Source organism: Mauremys reevesii, linkage group 1 (assembly GCF_016161935.1).
Source record: "Mauremys reevesii isolate NIE-2019 linkage group 1, ASM1616193v1, whole genome shotgun sequence".
Taxonomy (NCBI): Eukaryota; Metazoa; Chordata; order Testudines; family Geoemydidae; genus Mauremys; species Mauremys reevesii.
The window spans coordinates 204,844,617-204,864,278 of NC_052623.1; the positions used below are offsets into that span (position 1 = coordinate 204,844,617).

Below are 19,662 nucleotides of genomic sequence, written 5' to 3' on the forward strand. Positions count from 1 at the left end.
AATTTGGAGGGAGCCCCTAGTTAAGATTAGCACCTTTTTAAAAAAAAATCCCAAGCACTATTGTGAGCAGCTGTTTTTGTGCTGGGATTTGAGATGATTGTTCTAACTTTAACAGAGGCTGGGTTGTCAGTGTCAAAAGGCTGTGACACAGGAGCACATGCCAAGAGACTGGGGTTTATTTCCAGTAGCTCCTGCGCCCCTCTGTATTGTAACTCAGCCCTGCGAGGAGACTGGATGGGCAGCATCTGCCTGCTGGACTTTTTAAGGGAACGGTGAGGGGGGCTGAGGGAGGAGTCTCCCCTGGCTGTCAGGCAGGGGGAGTGACTCTGGTTTGTTTGTGAGGGAAGGCAGGTGGCAATGAGAGAGGGAGAAGAGGAGGGGTTTGAGCAGTGAGCGGGGAGGGACTGGCACCTGTAGGGCTAGTGGATGGCAGCGGTTAGAGGAAGGGAAAGGAACCGGAGCAGCAGGTGGAGGAGGAGGAAGGCAGTGGGGGAAGGGCGGTCAGTTCCCTGGGGGAGGGAACCGCAGAGGGCAGTAGGGCGGAGGAGGAAGGAGGCACAGGTGGGAGTGGGGGAGCGAGGCGGAGCGCTGGGGTGACCCTCGGGGGAAGGCTCCAGGCAGAGGGCGGCGGCGCCATGGCCCGGAGCTGGCGGTGGCTGCAGGGGCTGGTCCTCACCTGGCTCCCCATAGGTGAGTGGGGGGAGCGGGCTGCAGCCGGGTCTGGCTCAGCGGGAGCCGCGGCCACGCAGGGGCCCGCCCCAGTCCTCTGGGCCCCTTAGAAAGGGGCTGCGCCATGCCCAAAAAGGGCCCCAGGAGGGGGGTGGCGGCTCGTCAGCGGAGCCCTCCCCGGCCGCGGGGTCTGTGATTTCTCCCCTTCCCTCCCCTCCCCCCAAGTACTTGGACTCTTGCTCCCCCAACCCGGAGGGGAGCAGTTCTGGGGCGGGGGGATCTCCTCCCTGGGGGCCCTGCTCCCCTCCGGGCTGGGGTTCATGCATCCCTGGAGAAGGGACAGCTGGGCTCTTCCCCAGGTGAGCTGGGCAACCACATGGGGGAGAGGGGAAGATGCTGGGGCTCAGTGGCTAGCCTGAGTGCTTTGCCTTGTCCCTAAAAACCCCTGTGGTGGGAGCGGGGTGAGTTCCCCGGGAGAAGGGGTGAATGGGGCTGGGCTGCTTTGCAGCCTCCCTTGTGGTTTCACAAAGGGTGACAGTGCTGTAAAGATGGCCAGACATCCAGGAAAAAGAGGCTTCAACAGACAGGGCTCCTCTCTTGAGGAAATCACTGCTCCCAGCCTTGACCCGTTCCCTGCTGGCTGGATGTATTGACTGTAGCATTCCTGGTGGGTTGCTGGACAGTCACTGGGTGATTCAAAGATGGCCTCATGATCTTAACAAGATCCTGTATTCAGAGGGAGCCAGTGTACAGAGCAAACTACGGAGTTGTGTGTACTCATTGATTGTCTTGTCTGAGAGCGACACTGCTATATGATTGTGAGGTCCCCCGGTGTTATCTGGACCAGTGATCTGCTCCTTGGATTGTGCAACCGAATGACACTAGCCAATGTCTCCGGCCCCAGACTCAACCCTAGGAACCTTCGTCTTGTAGTGTCCAGTTATGCCCGCTGGATGCTGCAAGCTTATATGAGTTTGTCAATTTAACAAAGAAATGAATATGTACCAGGCTTGTTATCCCAAGGGGAGCCTCTGACATGCTTCAAACCAAATGCACTGCTTCAGGTACAATAAACAGATTTATTACTGTGAAGATAGATTTTAAGTCACAGGCAAAAAGTCAGAGTGGTTACCAAAAGACAACAGAAGAAGAGATGAGATCAGGCCTTTGGGAAGAAAGGGTGTTCATTGTGACAATCTCCAACCTATTTGAAAGGAGTGAATGAAGCCTTCTTAGGGCTTGTACACACTAGCACTTACTTTGATACAACTTAAGTTGCTCAGGGGTGTGGAAAAGACACCCCCCCTCCCCAAAGCAATGTAAGTTACGCTGACTTAAGCATCAGTGTGGACTGCGCAATGTCAGTGGGAGAAGTTCTTGCCAACATAGGTACCACTCGGGGAGGTGGAGTAATTATCCTGATGGGAGAGCTATCTCCCGTTGGCATAGAGCATCTACGCTAGCAGTACTGCTGTAGCAATTCTAGTGTAGACTAGTCCATCAACCCCTGGTAGTTCTTATGGGTGAACTAGTAGTATCCTGTGGCTAACTCTGTTGAAATCAGCAGGTACTTCTATCAGTATCAGCATGGACGTTTGGCCTGGGTATATGGCTGTAAGGAGATGGAATAACCAGTGCAATCATTGCTGTCTCCCTGCCATATACAGCTCTGAAGCCTGACTGGGGCTGATATAGAATTTTCATAGAGGTCAGATGCTGCTGGAAGAGATGTGGCAATAACTTTCCAGTAACTTTAGCTAGGATGAAAACTTACAGACAGGGAGTTAGTCTGCAAGTTCATAATGGCTTCTTGAGAATGACCTAAACCCAGGGATAGGCAACCTATGGCACGGGTGCCGAAGGTGGCATGCGAGCTGATTTTTTTTCCAGTGGCACTCACACTGCCCAGGTCCTGGCCACCGGTCCAGGGGGCTCTGCATTTTAATTTAATTTTAAATGAAGCTTCTTAAACATTTAAAAAACCTTATTTACTTTACATACAACAATAGTTTAGTTATATATTATAGACTTATAGAAAGAGACCCTCTAAAAACATTAAAATGAATTACTGGCGCACACAACCTCAAATTAGAGTGAATAAATGAAGACTTGGCACACCACTTCTGAAAGGTTGCCAACCCCTGACCTAAACTATCAGGTGTTTTAGGGTAACAGTTTCCCCTCTTGGAGGCAGATGCTGATTAACTTGGTCAGAAGTAGGACCAAGTGGTCTTCATTTGATTTCACCAGTCATCAAGGGCAATGCCATTTGTCCAATGAATATGAAATCTGAGGCTTCAGTAACTAAAAATCTAGCAAGTGTTCAGTCTGATGCTCTCTTCCAGGTGGGGAGAGACAGCAACTCCAGTACCCTATTCACTGGCCTATAAAGTCAAAGGATTCTTTATCTAGCTCTGCAACTGACTGTGTAACCTTCAGTGAGTCAGTTAGCTCAATGTTTCAGAAGTGCAGAGCAGCTGCAAGTCCTATTTATTTCCATGGGAACTTCTTGCATCTTTGAAAACTAGGCTACTTACCTTTGTGCTTCAGTATCCCCCTCTGTAAAATGGAGGTAATGACATTGACCTATCTTTGTAAAGAGCTTTGAGGTCCACAGATAAAATGCACTATATTAATTCTAGGTACTATTTTATTCCTGCCTGAGAGACACGGTTAGAAATAGTTTATGGGAATGGGATGGTGTGTTGCTTTGATTTGAACCTTAAAGGAGATACGCCCCTGAGCTTCTAAGGGTCTAATCAGCTCAAGATTTTGCCAGGTGTAGCAATGTCTTTGCTGCCAAAAAGACTGGGGATGTGGGTTTACAGTGAGAACACCAGCAGTATGGGATTATGGAGGAGCTCTTCAGAGATGCAATGGAAGTTAGATGGCTAGCTCACAATGACTTTCTGCTGGAGTTAGGGCAATTAGGTACCCTTTGCCTTTGAAAATCTCTCCCTAAACCCATTTCATCCCACCCTTGCCATATCCTGTCCTGTGTGGGCTACTCTCCCCTTCAGCAGTGTTCGTATTGGGTTATCTAAGGGTGCTGGTGATATCTTTGTTATTATTAATTAAAAGCACACCCTTTTGTGTTATCTTATTTACCCTTGATAAGGGAATGCTGGGGTGTGACTGAGCTAATGTACTGTTTATTGAAACCTTTAAAAATTTACTCAGTAAATGTAGTTGTTTGGGATGTAAAATGCCACAGACTAGCTATATGGATTAAATGAATTAGGTGAAGAGAGTCAAAATTATACCCTATTAAAAAGAAGTGATTTGAATTGTTCTGAACTGATAATAAAGGCAGCCCACTTAACTTTCCTGTTGCAGTGAAGTATGGCAGTATCATCCTTTTATATCACAGTTAGTGCCAGATATTATTGTGGCAAATAGCTTAGAATGATTTTAAAAATTGATGTTTATATGAATGTGTTGAACCACAGATGCTATGCTCATTAGGCTAACAAGTCTAAGGCCATGCTAATTTACATCTGCAGATAGCAACCACGGTAATTACATTGCTTGTGCCTATCTACACTTTGCTCCTTGTGTCGGTGGTGCATGTCCTCACCAGGAGCACTTGCATCGATTATACTGTCAGCGTGGGGCATTGTGGGACAGCTTCTGAAAGCCAGTAAAATGCAGACTCTACACTGACATTGCATTGACCTAACTACGTTGACCTTGACTCTACGCCTCTCGTGGACATGGAGTTATTAAGTTGGCATAGTGGGGGCAGTTATGTTGGCAGGAGCCAGATTTCAGTGTAGATTTCAGTGTTAGGTCAACATAGGTTGATGCAAGGTAGCTTAACTATAGTGTAGACCAGGCCTAAGAGCTCCTACTTGTGCTTCAGGTCACCGTATGGAGACAGGACTAGATGACTTCTGAGGTCCCTTCTACTCCTATACGTCTATGATTCTGTGGCTACCATGCTGGCTCAGGATGACATTTTCTTCCCATGGGATAATGATGCATAGAAATACTTTTTATAGGATGCATATTGCATTCTTTGTAGCAATTGGTCCTGGCCATTGTCTGACAGAAAACCAGACTAGATGGACTAATGTGTATGTTATGGGTCAGAGATGGGGACTGGGAATTGGAACCTCTGAGTTCTTAACCTGGCTTTGCTACTGACTCCCTGTGTGACCCTGGGCAAGTTTCCTTATCTGTAAAATGGCTATGATGATACTTCACGTGAAGGGTTTTGAGCCTTCCCTTAGTGTAGCACTTGTGAAAGGCTAGGAGTGAAAGTTGCTATAGAAGGGCAAGGTGGCAGTGCTGCTATTGCTGAATGGCAGCTCTTATGCAACGTCTATTCCCATTGGCTGGTGCCTCTTGTGTTCTCTCCTGCAGGCTGCCTCTCCCTGCTTGTGATAGTGCAGGATATTGAGCGATACACCACTTTATTTGCTTCTGTGATCCTCAAGTGTGACTACAGCACTTCAGCACAACTGCAGGATGTAGTGGTGACATGGCGCTTCAAATCCTTCTGCAAGGATCCCATCTTTGACTACTACTCTGCCTGTGAGTGCTCTACTCCTCCTCCCTGGGATGCCTCTACAATGGGGAGGAAGGAGGGAGACTCATTACAGTGGGGGGCAAGCCTTTGACCCTCTGCCCACAAACCAAACAGTATGGTGGCATTTCCTGCAGGCTCTGGGCTGAGGGAACTTGTGGCAGGGATTGTCACTGAGGGGAGTGAAGGCTTTAAGATTCCACCTCTGTAGAAGTTCTGGCCAATAGCAGCCCATCCTCCTCATCGCATCATCACTGGTGTGCGTGGACCCAGAGCTCTGCCTTTGTGTGGTCAGAAACGAAGGCCCTGCGGGCAGTGACAATGGGCAGCAAACAGACTTTTATAGCTGAGATCTCCTGCCTCCATGGGGTCAGGAATGAAGGTCCACATGGTCACAGCTGGCCAGCAGGGACCAGGCATTATAATTTAAGGGGACTGGAGGAAATGGAGCAAATGCCTACTCTTCGGGGGCATGAGCCATAGCATACTAGTGCCAGTGATGGCCTCTCTTGATTAAGTGTCAGTCCAAAGGATCACACACTTTACGGAAGTGCAGAACAGTGAACCTTTAACATCCACTCTCCTTCTCCTCCCCTCGATGTGATTACAAGGGAATACCTGTCGGGGCTTAAAGAGGGTTAAGGTTGGTGATTGTATGTACATATATGATTTATCTCCCTTCCATATGCCTCCCCAAGTTTCAGCTCACCAGACACCTGGAAATTGAGGATTATGCTGCTAGCTTGCTCTCGGGAATAAATCCTATTCCCTCTCATCCTCTAATAATTCCACTGGATCCACTGTCCATCTCCGGATTCTATATTCCATAAGTGCCTATAACATGCTAGACTCTGTCCACATACACAGAAAGACACAGTCCTTTCCCCATTCTCAAGAAAAGCAACATGAAAAAGTTGGGGGGAAAAGGGAGACAATCCATACAACTCTGTTCACCTCAAAACTCTATTTAAGAAACTAATATTGTTTTGAAATGGTTGAGATTTGTTCCACTTGTCCCATCTCTCTGCTGCATATCTCTGGTCACCTCGTGGTTCCCTCTACACATTGAGAACTGGCCTCCTTTCTGCTTCTCTCTGCTATCATAATCACTGTAGGAGCAAGAACCTTCTCCTCTACAGCTTCTGCATTCTTAAAGTCTCTCCACATCACTGACTTTCCATCTCCATTCACTTTCTAACTCCGTAAAAGATTTTGTCCTCCCTGTTTTGCAGTATGCTTTGCATTAAAGACTCAACACACTTTACCTTGTATAATCACATATTCACTCACACCCAGATACAAGGGATATGACACAAATACACACAATATAAGGGACTCCCTGCTCTTTCTGAGGTGATAGCATTTGGGGTTTCAGATCAGGGCTTGACTCAAATCCTTGTTGTCATCTAAGTTTTGTTTAATGGCTTATTTGTAGCCTACCAGGCTGGGTTAGCTCTTGGCCAGGACCCATCCAATGACTGTAATGACAACCAGCGGTCGGTGCGCATCGTCATTCAGAGACGTGGACAGAGCGAGCCTGTGCTAGGCATAGAGTACAGACAGCGCAAGATCACCATCCAGAATCGTAAGTGACCACTGGGGAGGAAAAAGGACATGAATCCAGTAACAACCCAACATTCATGTTTTGTGAAGTGATGGTGGGCAGAATCTGGTCAACTCTATCTGTGACTTACAGACACTATAAGCAAGGCCTGCAGCCAGGTTCCTGTTGAATGTCACCACTGGAGGATGTTTGCAGTTCCACAAGCTAAAACTGAGATAAGGGCACTTGGATTTCATGCTCTCTCATAAGCTGAGCGCCACAGGGGTTAGGAAGGAATTCTGCACCATATGTGGCAAGTGACCAGGTGCATTATATGGAGTTCACTTTCCTCTGAAGCAAGGTAGTCGCTACAGCCAGACTTGGGTTACTAGACTTGATGGAATGATATGGTGTGATCAGGAGGTGGGATACCAGACTTAATGCATCAGTGATGTGACCTGATGTGGACAGGAGGTGTGATATTGGATTCAATCTGATATGATAAACCCTAGGGATATTTTTCTTATTGTGCAATAACATGCTTTGATGTGGCTGACTGATTCATGCTCTGGAAAAATAATAGGATGACTCCTTATTAGGAGAGAAAAGTGAAAGATAGAGGGGTGTGTACAGTGTAAATGTTTCATTGTATTTTGCAGAGAACAGGGTGATGTAGTGTACTATTCATAAGTAAGGCTACCCTCCAGTGGCTGAGTCCACAAAAGGGATAAGGGACCTGCTGCTGCAACTGACAGAGGGAGCTCTTGGTTAGCTCAAGAGGCAGTCCTGTATAATTTGCTGATGAAGAAACAGGGTTCTAGCTTCCCAATAAAGGGATGGTGGTGCAGCACCTCTCTGTAATCAGTAGCACAGGAATTTTGTTACACTGGGACTGGCACTGCTCTCAGACCCTAAAGTGCCCTCTGCTCACTGTGTGGTTTTTCTTCCCTAGGGGCAGACCTTGTAATCAATGAGGTGATGTGGTGGGACCATGGAGTCTACTACTGTGCTGTTGAGTCTCCAGGAGACACTGCAGGCGACCCAGACAAAGAGGTTAAGCTTGTTGTTCTGCGTAAGTGCCAGCACTCTGTTTTTCCACCCATCTGTAAATCTCACCTGCCATTCTCTTTTCTCTCTCTCACCTCAAAGTCTCTGGGAGGTGCTCAGTATTTACCTGCAGCAACTTAATTCCTCTTCTCCTCCTCCTCAGATTGGCTTACGGTGATCTTCATCGTTCTTGGTGCTCTCCTCCTCCTCATACTGATCGGGGTGTGCTGGTGCCAGTGCTGCCCCCAACACTGCTGCTGCCATGTCCGCTGTGCCTGCTGTCCAACCCGGTGCTGCTGCAATGAGGAAGGTGAGACAAAAATTGGCATGTATATCCCACGTACTACGGCACCCACAGATACAGAACATGTCTCGTATCCCTCAATGTATGGGGAAAGCTACCCTGTGACATTTCTCTGGCTAATGTTACCCTCAGAACAACATTTCTAAAATGAGAGATTGTAGTCTAGACAACATAGTCCCCATCCCTTTCCTCCCTCTTTGTCCCATGTCCAAAGGAAGCAACCCCCACCTCATCTCTCTCTCTCTCTCTCTCTCTCTCCTCCCCCCTTCCACCATTTTCCTCACATGGCTAGCTCAGTGTCATTTCTTCCCTATCCCACTGCAGTTCTTCTACCCCAGCAGCTGAGGTAGGCAGGGACTGCCTTGTCCCAGGAATCATGGTAGAGACCCTGCCCTTAGGTTCATTGACAGAGCTACAATCCTAAGTGCAGTTCTGCTCCAAAAAGTAGCTTTATAAAAGCTGAATTTTTGTGTCACTATGGCTAGCTCTAAACTGCTATAGTTTACAACTAAGGCCAGATTACCCCCATCTCTGGGCCTTCAGACAAACAGCCACTTCTGCTTGAGTGTGGAGGGGAGGCCCTGGGGCGGGAGGGGTTGTGTGTTTGGAGAGCAAGCCCTCATGTTGTAGTGTGGGAGGTCAAACCCACCACCTGAAGCAGTGGCTCCTGTCCCACAGGGCAGGTCCTGGATCCCTGCTGTGGGCATTGCAACCTGGCACAGGGGGTTGCAGCACCACATAGGTTTGGTCCAGGTTGGGCTGCAGAGGGTGGCCAGGGGCAGAGGTCAACTTTTTTGTTTGCTCCTCCTCCTTCTTCCTCTGGTTCCTTGACTGTAATTTGTGCTCTTCTCCAGTCCTCTCCGTTCTTTTGCACTTTTTTTCCCTTGACTGCATGCTGGGACTTATGCGTGTAGAAACCCTCCAAGCAATTCTTCCTTTTCTGCCTCTTTTCAGAGGTCCTTATAGCTGTTGCTCTGCTCCATTGCTCTATGACCCAATTCCTTTTGGTCTTTATTATTATTATCATTATTATTATTTATTGAGCATCCAGAAAGTTACTTGTCTCCTTCCAAAGTAAACAAAGAATGGGATGCTAGAGGCATCTCAAAATAAGTTCCTGGGATAGCAGAACGTTGTATGGAAAAACTGGGTATGTCCCAGTACAGCCAGAAGAACACAGCTCTTTAGACATACATCCCCACACATACAGTATCTTTGTTTGCTTGGGCCACTAGAGGGCGGCCCACACCATCTGAAGCAAGAAAAGCTGATGATGATGTCCAGGTAAAGGTTAAGGACCTGGTTTTTTGAATCTCTTAGGGTATGTCTAAAATGCACACCAGTGGCGTGTGGGGTACCTGTAGCTGCATACCACAGTGTAAACAGGTTGCATCCACACTGTGGTGTGTCAGTGAAAGGCTATGGCAGAGGGGAGCTGCCAGAGCTTTTTCCCGCTGACGCCTCACGGCCGCAGCCTTTCCCTGTGGTGAGAAAAGGCTCCTGCATCTTGACGCTACATTGCTAAAAGTCCCAGTGTAGACATGGGAGGTACTGCTTGGGCATGTAGAGAGTCATATAGGGTGCATAGTCACAGGATTCAGGCATGTCTTACTCTACTCACCTAAGCAGTACCTCACAAATTACACTGCTATTTATACCCGTGTTAGGGGGGCATGCATCATACGTACTCTACACATCTCCATAAGGAGTGTGTAGTGCAGACATGCCCTTACTGACACTGATTTTGATAACAAAACAGGTGGGTTTATCTTGGATTGGGGTTTGCATTATGTATATAAACACAATGCTCAGTGCACCAAATTCATCCCTAACGTAAGCAGGTGTCAGTCCAGTGGAAAGTTCTTGGATAAACTCATTGGTCTAGACTGGGGGAAACTGTGTGTGACTCCCTTCTATCAGCAGCTTTTCCTACTACAAGCCCCTGCCACGCCAATTGGTCTGTAAAATAGACATTCAGCAGGTGTGCAGAAAAGTGTAATCAGCCTAAGAGTTAGGCTATTTTACCACTGTGACAGGTTGCCCCTCCCCACACTTCTCGGGGGTGCCACTGGATGCACTGGGGTACCACTGAGCTTCCCAGACCCACCAGCCTGGGTTCCCTTACACTCTGCTGGTGTGACAGCTCTCAAGCTCCCTTCCAGCACACATACAGGCAGGGCCACACCCACCTGCAGGAACACACACACATGCTGAGATCAGCTCTGTATGGGAAAGCTCAACTTGGGGACTACCCAGCACTCAAGTGCACAACCCCTCTGGGGTGCAAACCCAAAATGGTATTGTCTTGCGCTGCACAGAGAACTGTACAGCATAAGCTCATGAGAGAAATGACTTCCCCGAGTTCACCCAGCAGGTCGTTAGCAGAGCAGGGAAAAGAATCTAGGTCTCTGAGTTCCCAAGGCAGTGCTCTATTAGGCTGCACTGCTCTGAAAAGAAACCAATCAGGATTAGAGCACTGTAGTTATTGACTTCCTAGCCTGTTGCTCAGACCACATGACACTGGTCTGAGCTGGGGTGGGTGGATGGGTGAGATGAGGGTTGTGTGAGATGTGTATTGGGGGATCCCCAAACCACATAAGAACAAACAGGTGTTTTCACTCTAGGTAGCTTGTTAGATTAAGGCAAAATGAAGAAATTCCCTGCCCCAGAGAGCTTACTCTGCCCTACGCTGGTGAGGACAGAAAAGACACAATTTGTTGTTGTGTGTGGACTCACTTCTTATGGGTGTCCATAGAAGAAGTGAGTCTTCAGGAGGGACTTGCATGGGGAGTGTGTGGTGGTTGGCAAACAGATATGGGGAGGAGCATTCCACATATCGGAGGCAGTATGGAATGGGAGAAGGTGAAAAGGATTTTGAGACTGGCATCTTTGGTGGCGCACAGGAGTTGGAGTGGCAGGGGGAATACAATGAGAGGAAAGATCAGTGGAGTAGACCAGAGCCAAGTTTGTAGCACTTTCACGGTTAGAACAAGAAGTTTAAACTTGGAAGGGGAGAAATTCAAAGTTGGGGATGACATGGTCAAACTGGTGAGCAAGAAAGATAATTTTAGCAGCGATACTGTGCATCGATTGGAAGGGTACAATACTGTACAGGTGTTGGATCAGCCAGAGAGAAAGAGGTTGGCGTAATCCAGACAGGAGCTGGACAGAGCATGACAGAGTGCCTTAGCTCTGAGGACAGAGGAAGGGATGGCGTTGGAGATACATTGTGGAAGACGAAAAGGAAGGATTTGGACAGTCTGCATGGATGGGGCAAAAGAGAGCAAGGAGTTTACTGTGACTCCTCCATCATCAAACCAGCTGTAATTCTGGGCAAAAAGAAGGTTGGAAGTGTTGTCAGCAATGATGGGGGAATGGAGGGATTAAGAGGAAGAAGGAAGTGTAAAGTGCCTCTCTCACTATGTGTAAATCTCCGTCTTGAACTGCTTCACAGCCCTCCCCCTAGTGAAAAAGCAGATGGACCTTTTACATTAAAAGTTGCAGTACATAACAGAACCATTCCTCACAAGGGAACTCTTTCCCAGGTGCCTTAGATAGTTTTGCACCCCAGCAGAATTCCTCTGTTTCCATTTCTAGCAACTACTCTACATCTTCTCTTCTTTCCTGGGTCATGCTCGTTAGGCTGGATCCTCCCTGCCTCTGTTTCAACTTTGCAGCAAGCCAAAGAGAGCCCTTCATGTGGTTGATCTCCAGTAATTCTCTATTGCTCACACCCACATGCTGCCATATGCCAAGCAAAGTTTGTATCAAGAGCGCTGGGCAGGCAGTGTCCCTGAGCAGAAACGCTGTAACTGTGTCTCTTCTCACTTAGCCCTGGAACGACATCGGTTCATGAAGCAGACTCGGACACTCATGCCATGGATGACACACCACCCGTTCTACGTGGGAGCTGACAGGAACTCCCAACTCTCTTCTTACCAACTGAACCCATTGCTGCAAAAAGGTGAGCCCTTGGGTATCCATGCAGAGAGAGAGTGAGGCTGGCACTTGAGTCTGGTAACTCCTTGGGGTCTAGTAACTTGGCTGTGCTTCCTCAGCCACAGTGGTGGTGGTATGTTTCTACCATGACTCAGTTATATTCAGTGGTGAGCTGGAGCCGGTTCCCACCGGTTCAGAAGAACCAGTTGCTAAAATTAGACCTCCGTGGAGAACCGGTTGTAAAAGGGCCAAGGGGTGGGCAAAGAACTCCGGTCCGCGGGCCAGACCACCCTGTTGCTCCCAGGATTCCCAGCTGGGGAGACTGAGGCTCCCCCGGCCCCTCCCCCGCTTTCCCCCAGCTGCAGGTGGCCAGCCGTGGGCACCAGCTTGGCAGCTCAGCTGAGCTCCGGAGGCGTCCTTGCTGGGCTGCTCAAAAAGCGGCAGCAAGGCGGGGGGCTGCTGCAAGCTCCAGGGCTGGCTGGAGGGGAGGGGGCAAGTGGGGCAATTGGCCTGGGCCCTGTAGGGGCCCCTGACCCCACAAGGATGTCTCCCCTGGGCCCTCCCCTGCTTCCCCCACCCCGCAGAGCCGCAGCATGGCAAGCAGCTGGGCAGCTCAGTTGAGCTCTGAGCTGCTGGCAAGGTGAGGGGGGCTACTGGGGGGGGGGGAAATGGGGCAATTTGCCCTGGGCCCCCGGCCCCATGAGGATGTCTTCCCACAGCCCCCCCTTCCCTCGCAGAGCTGCAGCGTCCCCAGCAGCTGGGCAGCTCAGCTGAGCTCCTGAGTTGTCCTGCTGCTTTGAGCTGCCGGCAAGGGAAGGGGGGGCTGCGAGCTCCAGGGCTGTGGGGGGGGTGCAGGTGGGGCAATTTGCCCCAGGCCCTGCAGGGCCCCTCGAGGTATGTCTCCCCCGGCCCCTCCCCTGCTTCCCCCCCCCCCAATCAGAACATTTTATAGGGAACCGGTTGTTAAGATTTTGGCAGCTCATCACTGGTTATATTGTACCATGGGGTAAGAGGGGATCCAGTCTCTCTGCCCTGGAGAGGGAGCTACAGGGGTTATGCTGTTCATAGTCAACTCCTTATAGCCAAAACTGACACACAATGAGTAGAAGGCAATTCATTTATGCTGCTACCAGTCTGTATAAATGACAGAGGACAAATGGTCCTCAATACCTCTATTACATCTAACAAAGAAACAAGGGAGGATTCACATTGAGCTTAATTCTTGCCTGTTATTGGTTCCTTTTGTACATTTTCAGCCCCCCCCCCCCCCCCCGGAAAAAAAAAGTAGTCAAAGTTGTAAATGAGTATCAATACTTTAAGGAAAAGGTTAAAAGACTGTTGTACAGAGATGAAGATTAGCAAATCAGAATAGGATTTCTTCTAGAAAAACTTTTAAAAAGCAAACACTGGAAAATAAGGAAATGCAGCATGCTGTTTTCCCAAACAACTTTAACTTTGCCCTTGTTCACCATCAACTTGAAACAAGTTTTGTAATACTGTCCTGACAGCCATACAGCTGCACAGCGTGCATCTTCAGATTTAGCTCTTGCGATTTCGGGACATATTATAAACTGCTTATATGCTTATTGCTGGAAGACCTCCTAATCAGTGATCTCTTACAACTAACTGATATTGTCCACCATGCTTCTGTGCATGTTGTTTTTGTACAGCCCACCAGTTAGCTCCTATAGCTGCTCATCTCTTAAGCCCTATTTTCCTGGCCCAACTGTACATCTTGGCCTTATCTACACGACTGGGGGAGATCGATCTAAGTTACACAACTTCAGCTATGTGACTAACGTAGCTGAAGTTGACGTACTTAGATCTACTTGCCATGGGGTACACACTTCGCGATGTCGACTGGAGATGCTTTCCCGTCAACTCCCCTTGCACTTCTTCAGGTAGAGTATAGGAGTCGATGGGAGAGCGATCTGCCGTCAATTTGGCAGGTCTTCACTAGACCTCCTAAATCAACCACTGATGCATCAATCACCGCACGTCAATCCCCCAGTAAGTGTAGACAAGGCCTTACACATAGAATGAGTATAACTAAATGAATTTGAGACTGAGCCACCAAGGCTGGCATGGTTTAAGATGTGGTACTCTGACACTTATCTATAACACATGTCTGTTAGGAGAGTTCATGCTGGCGGAGGACAAGGGCAGAGTTAAGATTGTTTGGAATACCATAAGTCTGTGTTCATTACAGTTCATTAGTTTGCTACTCTTTATGCTAATCTTCATAGTACTTAGTTTTCTTCATAGTATTACAGTCACAAATATGAATCAACTCCAGCTTCACAAAGTTTTGCATGTGAATTTACATTTTAGCTTTTGACGAAGTTGGCAGGGAAATGAACTGGGTGTCCCCGCCATACAGAACAATTTGTTCTTTTTCAAGCAGCTAAATTAGAAGAATGCCTCCTGAACTGACATTCCTGGTTTGCTGGATGACCCTGTGACTTATCACCTCTAAGTTCCCCAGAACACTCCAGCCCCACTACTAGCTTGGCTTTGGTCCTTGCTGCATGTGGTGTGGGAACTAGATGCCTTTGCAGGGGCGTCTTTGCCTAACAGACAGAGAGGGGAGAAAGTATCCGATAGCTTAGTTGGGCTCCTTTTTGACTCAGGAGAGCCAATTTGCTCATTAGCAGGGAGGGGGGTGTCTCCTTATTGCCTCCCCCTGACTGCTGCTCTCCCTTGTCCCCTATCCTTAGATGTCTCTCTGCAGAGCAGCCTCCCACTGGTGCATTCACAGAGCCAGCTGCCCCCCAAAAACAACATCCTGGACTATCTGGAGTCTGAGATCCAAAACCTCAACCTATCCCAGCCCCTGCTACCCTCCCACCACTTTGGGGCCAACCAGCATCCCAGCGTGCTCTCCTCCCTGAGCTCGGAGGTTGTGGAACGCAGGGTAATCCAGCTGCCTCCCATCACTGAGCTCATCCCATCCTCGCAGAGGAGCAGTAACTTGTCACACCTGCAGCGAGCTGGCCATGCTGCAGGACCCTGGGGCTCCACAATAGAGGATGAGAGGGAGGACTGGAGAAGACGCCAGCCCTTGGATGGAGATTCTCACTCCAGCTTCGATCGGGAATCCTGGGACAAGGGACGAGACCAGCCGCCTCAGAGGCAGGGGGAGGGCAGCTATGAGGGCAGGCACCGGAGTTCGAGGCAGGATGTTTCACCCATGCGCCGACCAGACCGTGGTAGGTATGGTGGCATCTTCTACCCTGAGGAGGCCAGGGAGCGCTCGGGCCGCCGCTTTGACTCCAGGCAGCAGCCTTTGGAGAGGCAAAAGTATCAACACTCCAACAGAAAGGGCAGCAGTTCAGAGCAGCGGGGGCGCCAGCATCGCAGCTACTCTCCTCCAGTGCGGCGAGAGTCGTGGAGCTCAGCAGAAGAGCACAAGCACTTCCAGGGGAACAATAGGCAACGCCACCGTCGCTCCCCAGGTTGGCCAGAAGACAAGCCACCCAGTTACCGCTCACTGGAAATCATCCCAGCCAAGGACAGCAGACACAGAAGCAGCGTGGGACAGCAGTCGGTGAGTCAGAGTCCCTGACCGCTCTCTGTTGAGAATGGTTAGCCTCTCTGTGTGTGGGAGAATGGGTGTCAAATGTGTGCTGGAGTCTGATGTATGTCAAGGTTGGGGTTAGGTGCAAAATGTCCCACACAGCTTGGTTGAAGGAGGTGCTGAATTCTTCCCCATTGCGTGCACACACCGTGTAGTTACGGTGTGTCAGGGTAGGAGGGGTACCAAATTGTTCCCCTGATGCACAGCCTTGGGAAGGGGTATCTGTCATCCCAAGGCACAGGGGGTGGGGTTTTTGTTAAACTTTGATTAGTTCCATTTTTTTAAATACTTCAATTGGTGTGTTACTTCTATAAGTCTCTGCTATTTAAGAAAATTAACATTAATAATTTTGTAAGGAGCAAAATATACCTTTATAAATACTTGTATCTAATATGGCCAAAACATTCAGACTTGAGCACCTAAAGTTAGGCACTTAAGTCCATATTTAGGTTCCTAAACTAGTGGCCTGATTTTCAGAGGTATTGAGCAGTTAGTGCCAATTCTACTGCAGATACCTGGACTGAGAACTGAACTTACTTCACACAGAACAGGGATTAGCTGAGAACAATTTTTGGGAGCTATCAACCTGGGGCAATATTTGAACTGGCAATGCAGGGGCAAAAAGCTTCATATCCAATTCCCAACCTCTGAGTTATCCAGCCCACTCCCTACATCCCCTGACTTTTTTTTTAATACATCCCAATTTTTAGGAGGTGTGGGGAAACAAGTGACCTCCAAGTCCCTCAGATGTAGGATCTTAAAACAGAGGGCTCTTTGTCAAAGGGGTCATGCCCCACAGCAATGTGGTATTCCCCCTCCTCTCTCCCCTCTCCTGTCAGAACTACAAAGATAGGTTTCCCTTAAAGAAACCTAGATCCAGTTCTAACTCTGTGCTGGTACGAAGGTCCTTGCTGCTTTGCTACAGAGTGGGGTAGGGAGACATGCTTTCTATGTTATCCCCACACTTGTGATTCTCTTTTTATTTTCTCCTGCAGGAAAAAGGAAGTTCCCGCAGTGGGAAAAGCATGGTCATTTAACACCATGGTGGAAGGACTGAAACTCCCAATGGTTCTGCTTTGGGGCTCCCTTTTGCCCTCCCAGTGTGTAATTTGGGATGGCTACTTCTGACTGAAAAGGAGACCTGAAACAACTGGATAAAATAAAATGTAGTGGAGACCAAGGAGGAATCTGTGTGAAGGGTGCCAGGAGTTCAGTGGCTTTATAACATCTGAAAACCACCTTATTCCTTCCTTACTCTAGAGACTTTGGTTTCAAACAGACCCTGGTTGTGGAACATGGTCCCTTTGAGAGTAGAGCTTCTGGTGGCACTGAACAAATAGCATGTCCTCCCTCTCTGACTTCAAATATCACCAAATGTTGTGCATGTGGCCCTGAGATTCAGCACCAAACATTAGAATGTTCGCTGTGACTAACAGGTGGTTGTTTCTTTTTGCCTCAGTGAGTTTCTGTGGTACAGCCCTTGATGAAACTGCCAAGCAAACAATTTACTGTGCGGTAAAGGAAGCGTCAGAATGCCATGCGCACATGCGGATCTAAGTGCACTCTCTACAAGAGCGCACAGCAACTTCTGTGCTTGGAAAAATGCCTGAAAATTGCCAATGCTTCCAGTTTATATTGACACATACCTTAATAAGGACATGGAGAGGCTCTGCCTGGCCATTTGACCCAGACTCTAGTGTATTCATGAGTTCAAAGTACTAATCTACAAGGTTCTGTTATCATAGACTGATGCTATTTTCGGGGGCTGAGCTATGGGTAACTGCCATCCTGGCAACAGTGGCCTGATTTTCAAAGTTACCAAGCTCATGCTTGTTTTAAGTCAATGGAAGCTAGGTGATACCCTGTCACCTCTAAAAATGATGACCTCTGTGGGTATTTTTTTGGAGGAGTCCACCCTTTCCTGAGCATCTCACGTGCTCTGCTTTCCTTCTTGGCCTCTGTCCTCCTGAGGTGCGTATGGGGAAAATGGGCTCTAGAAGACAAGTCTTGTCCCCTGTTTTGCTATTGCCTTTCTAGCATGCTATTAGGGAGCTGATCTTTACCCTGAACATTGCATTTTTCCTAAACCTGTTGCTCAACAGAACTGTGGTTGGGTTACTATTGGATTAAGGTGCCTGCCTATAAATTACCCTGTAACTAAAAGCAAAGAGAGAATGTCCTTTGGAAACCAATTGCAACAGGCAGAATAGCAGGTCAGTCTGTGGTGGGGTTTTTTTTGTTTTTTTTCTTCTTGGTTGAGTTTCAAAAGGCGAGACAAAAGAATCCTTTTCTCTGGATGTTGAGATAAGAGGCTTCTGATCACCATGGTAAAGCTGCTTTCTAAAGGCACTTTGTGAACTGCTGACGGTAGGGTTCAGCTCTTTGTGTGGAGCTTTGGGAATGGCTTGTATATTATTTTGTAATTCGCAACACCTAAAGGTTGGTCAAGACCTATTCTTACTTCATCCAGTCCATTTCCCAGCTGGCACAGGATTGCTCTCTACAAGACACTTTAAAACTAAAACTATCAGTAGAGTGCCTGCCACTTCCTTTGGGAAACTAGCTTACAGGAGTGATTTTGAAAATGACCCTTTTTTTTTTTTTTGCACTCTTGTGGGGAACCTCCCTCTGGAATTCATATAAAGTGCTTTTTCTCCCTCCTCGGGCTGTGTGTACACCAAATAAATGAACTCATGGATAGCACTAGTGCAAGTTTCAATGGAGTGGTGTTACCACACTAAGTGTGTGCTTTGTGTTTGTGGTTTTTCCCTTTGCTCACACTTGGGCAGAACTGCAACATGGTAGCAGTGCTTTCTCTGGGTATACTGTCTCACAGTTCCCAGCACTGCTGCCTGAAGTAGTGGCTGCGAGTGGATTCTGAAAGACCGTCTGGTAACCTAGGGCCACTGTGAAAGGAGTCAAATTCCCACAATTCCCTGGGAACTAGTGACATTTCTTAGCTCTTCTCTCAAACTGAGGGTGAAGGATGAACATCCAGCTCCCTCTTATTGTCCTATAAGAGGGTTTTTTCTGGATTATCCTGAAAGAGTTGGAGACCAAGGCCAACAGCTGATGGGACATCTTACATAATGATCACCATCTTGGCCAGCACAGCAGGGATTGAAACAGGGACCATTGGAGCTAAAAGCTTGAGATCAAGATCCAGGCTGTACTGCAGGAGACTAACAAACTCACCTCTTCTCTGGACTGGGGGATGTATAACTTGCATGGACTACTAAGTCACACATGCCCCTCACATGGAATAGCTGGCTCCATAATAATAATAACAACAACAGAACTTGAGGATGATGCTCCCAGGTCTAGTGTTGCTTCTGGGTCTGTTCCACGGCTGCACATCTGTGTAATCAAGATGTGATGGAGCTGTGATGGACACAGCAGGGACTGCCTAATTTTATGTTAGAGAAGACTTTTCTGTATTTCCATTGTGAGCTAGCCCTAACATGGCAGCAACCAGAATGTAAGGATGAGGGCTCCATTCCCCATCGAAAAAAGACAATTGCTCTGTGGAATCTGGCTATCTTGGATGAATCTGTGAAAATTGTTGTTTATAGATGAGATTTTAATGATATGTTGGTGGTAGTGTTGTAATTCTGATGGTTTTAATACATTTTTTCTGTGTGGTTGGCTAATGATTTTTTATTAGTTATGAAGAGTTGGTGGACAACTGAATTGATATTAAAGAACAGCATTGTTGCCCCTTCTTCCCACATCAGTATCCCATTCTGAGGGTATGTCTACACTTAAACCACTACAGTGGCCCAGCTGGAACACTGCAGCGTTGCTGCTGTCTACACTGTGTCAGGAGGGTTCTCTCGTTGGCATAGGTAATCCACTTCCCCAAGAAGTCTTTTGTCAACCTGGGGGTAGTCAGCACCGCTCGCTCTCTCTCTCTCTCTCTCTCTCTCTCTCTCTCTCTCTCAGGGGTATGGATTTTTCACACCCCTGAAAGCTGTAGCTATGCCTTTGTAAGTTCCCCATATAGACCAGTCCTGGCACTCAGCATTGGCTCTCTGCTGAGCAGAAGCAGATGTCGG

The 19,662-nt window shown here is 48.1% G+C and overlaps 1 protein-coding gene across 1 annotated transcript; it reads left to right on the plus strand.

Moving 5' to 3' along the window:
• The first annotated feature begins 620 nt into the window (after positions 1–620).
• ILDR1 (immunoglobulin like domain containing receptor 1) lies at positions 621–19,248 on the plus strand. The gene is made up of 8 exons (XM_039481074.1): positions 621–690; positions 5,035–5,205; positions 6,633–6,782; positions 7,693–7,812; positions 7,951–8,097; positions 11,924–12,055; positions 14,748–15,577; positions 16,603–19,248. Exons 1-8 carry the CDS (start codon positions 636–638, stop codon positions 16,642–16,644), a joined length of 1,647 nt encoding a protein of 548 aa, XP_039337008.1. The 5' UTR covers positions 621–635; the 3' UTR covers positions 16,645–19,248.
• The last annotated feature ends 414 nt before the right edge of the window (positions 19,249–19,662 follow it).

Coding starts and splice junctions, on each gene's coding strand:
- ILDR1 (XM_039481074.1), top strand. CDS start 636: ATGGCCCGGAGCTGGCGGTGGCTGCAGGGGCTGGTCCTCACCTGGCTC. Junction 5,206..6,632: donor CTTTGACTACTACTCTGCCT/GTGAGTGCTCTA, acceptor GCTTATTTGTAG/CCTACCAGGCTGGGTTAGCT. Junction 15,578..16,602: donor GCAGCGTGGGACAGCAGTCG/GTGAGTCAGAGT, acceptor TTTCTCCTGCAG/GAAAAAGGAAGTTCCCGCAG.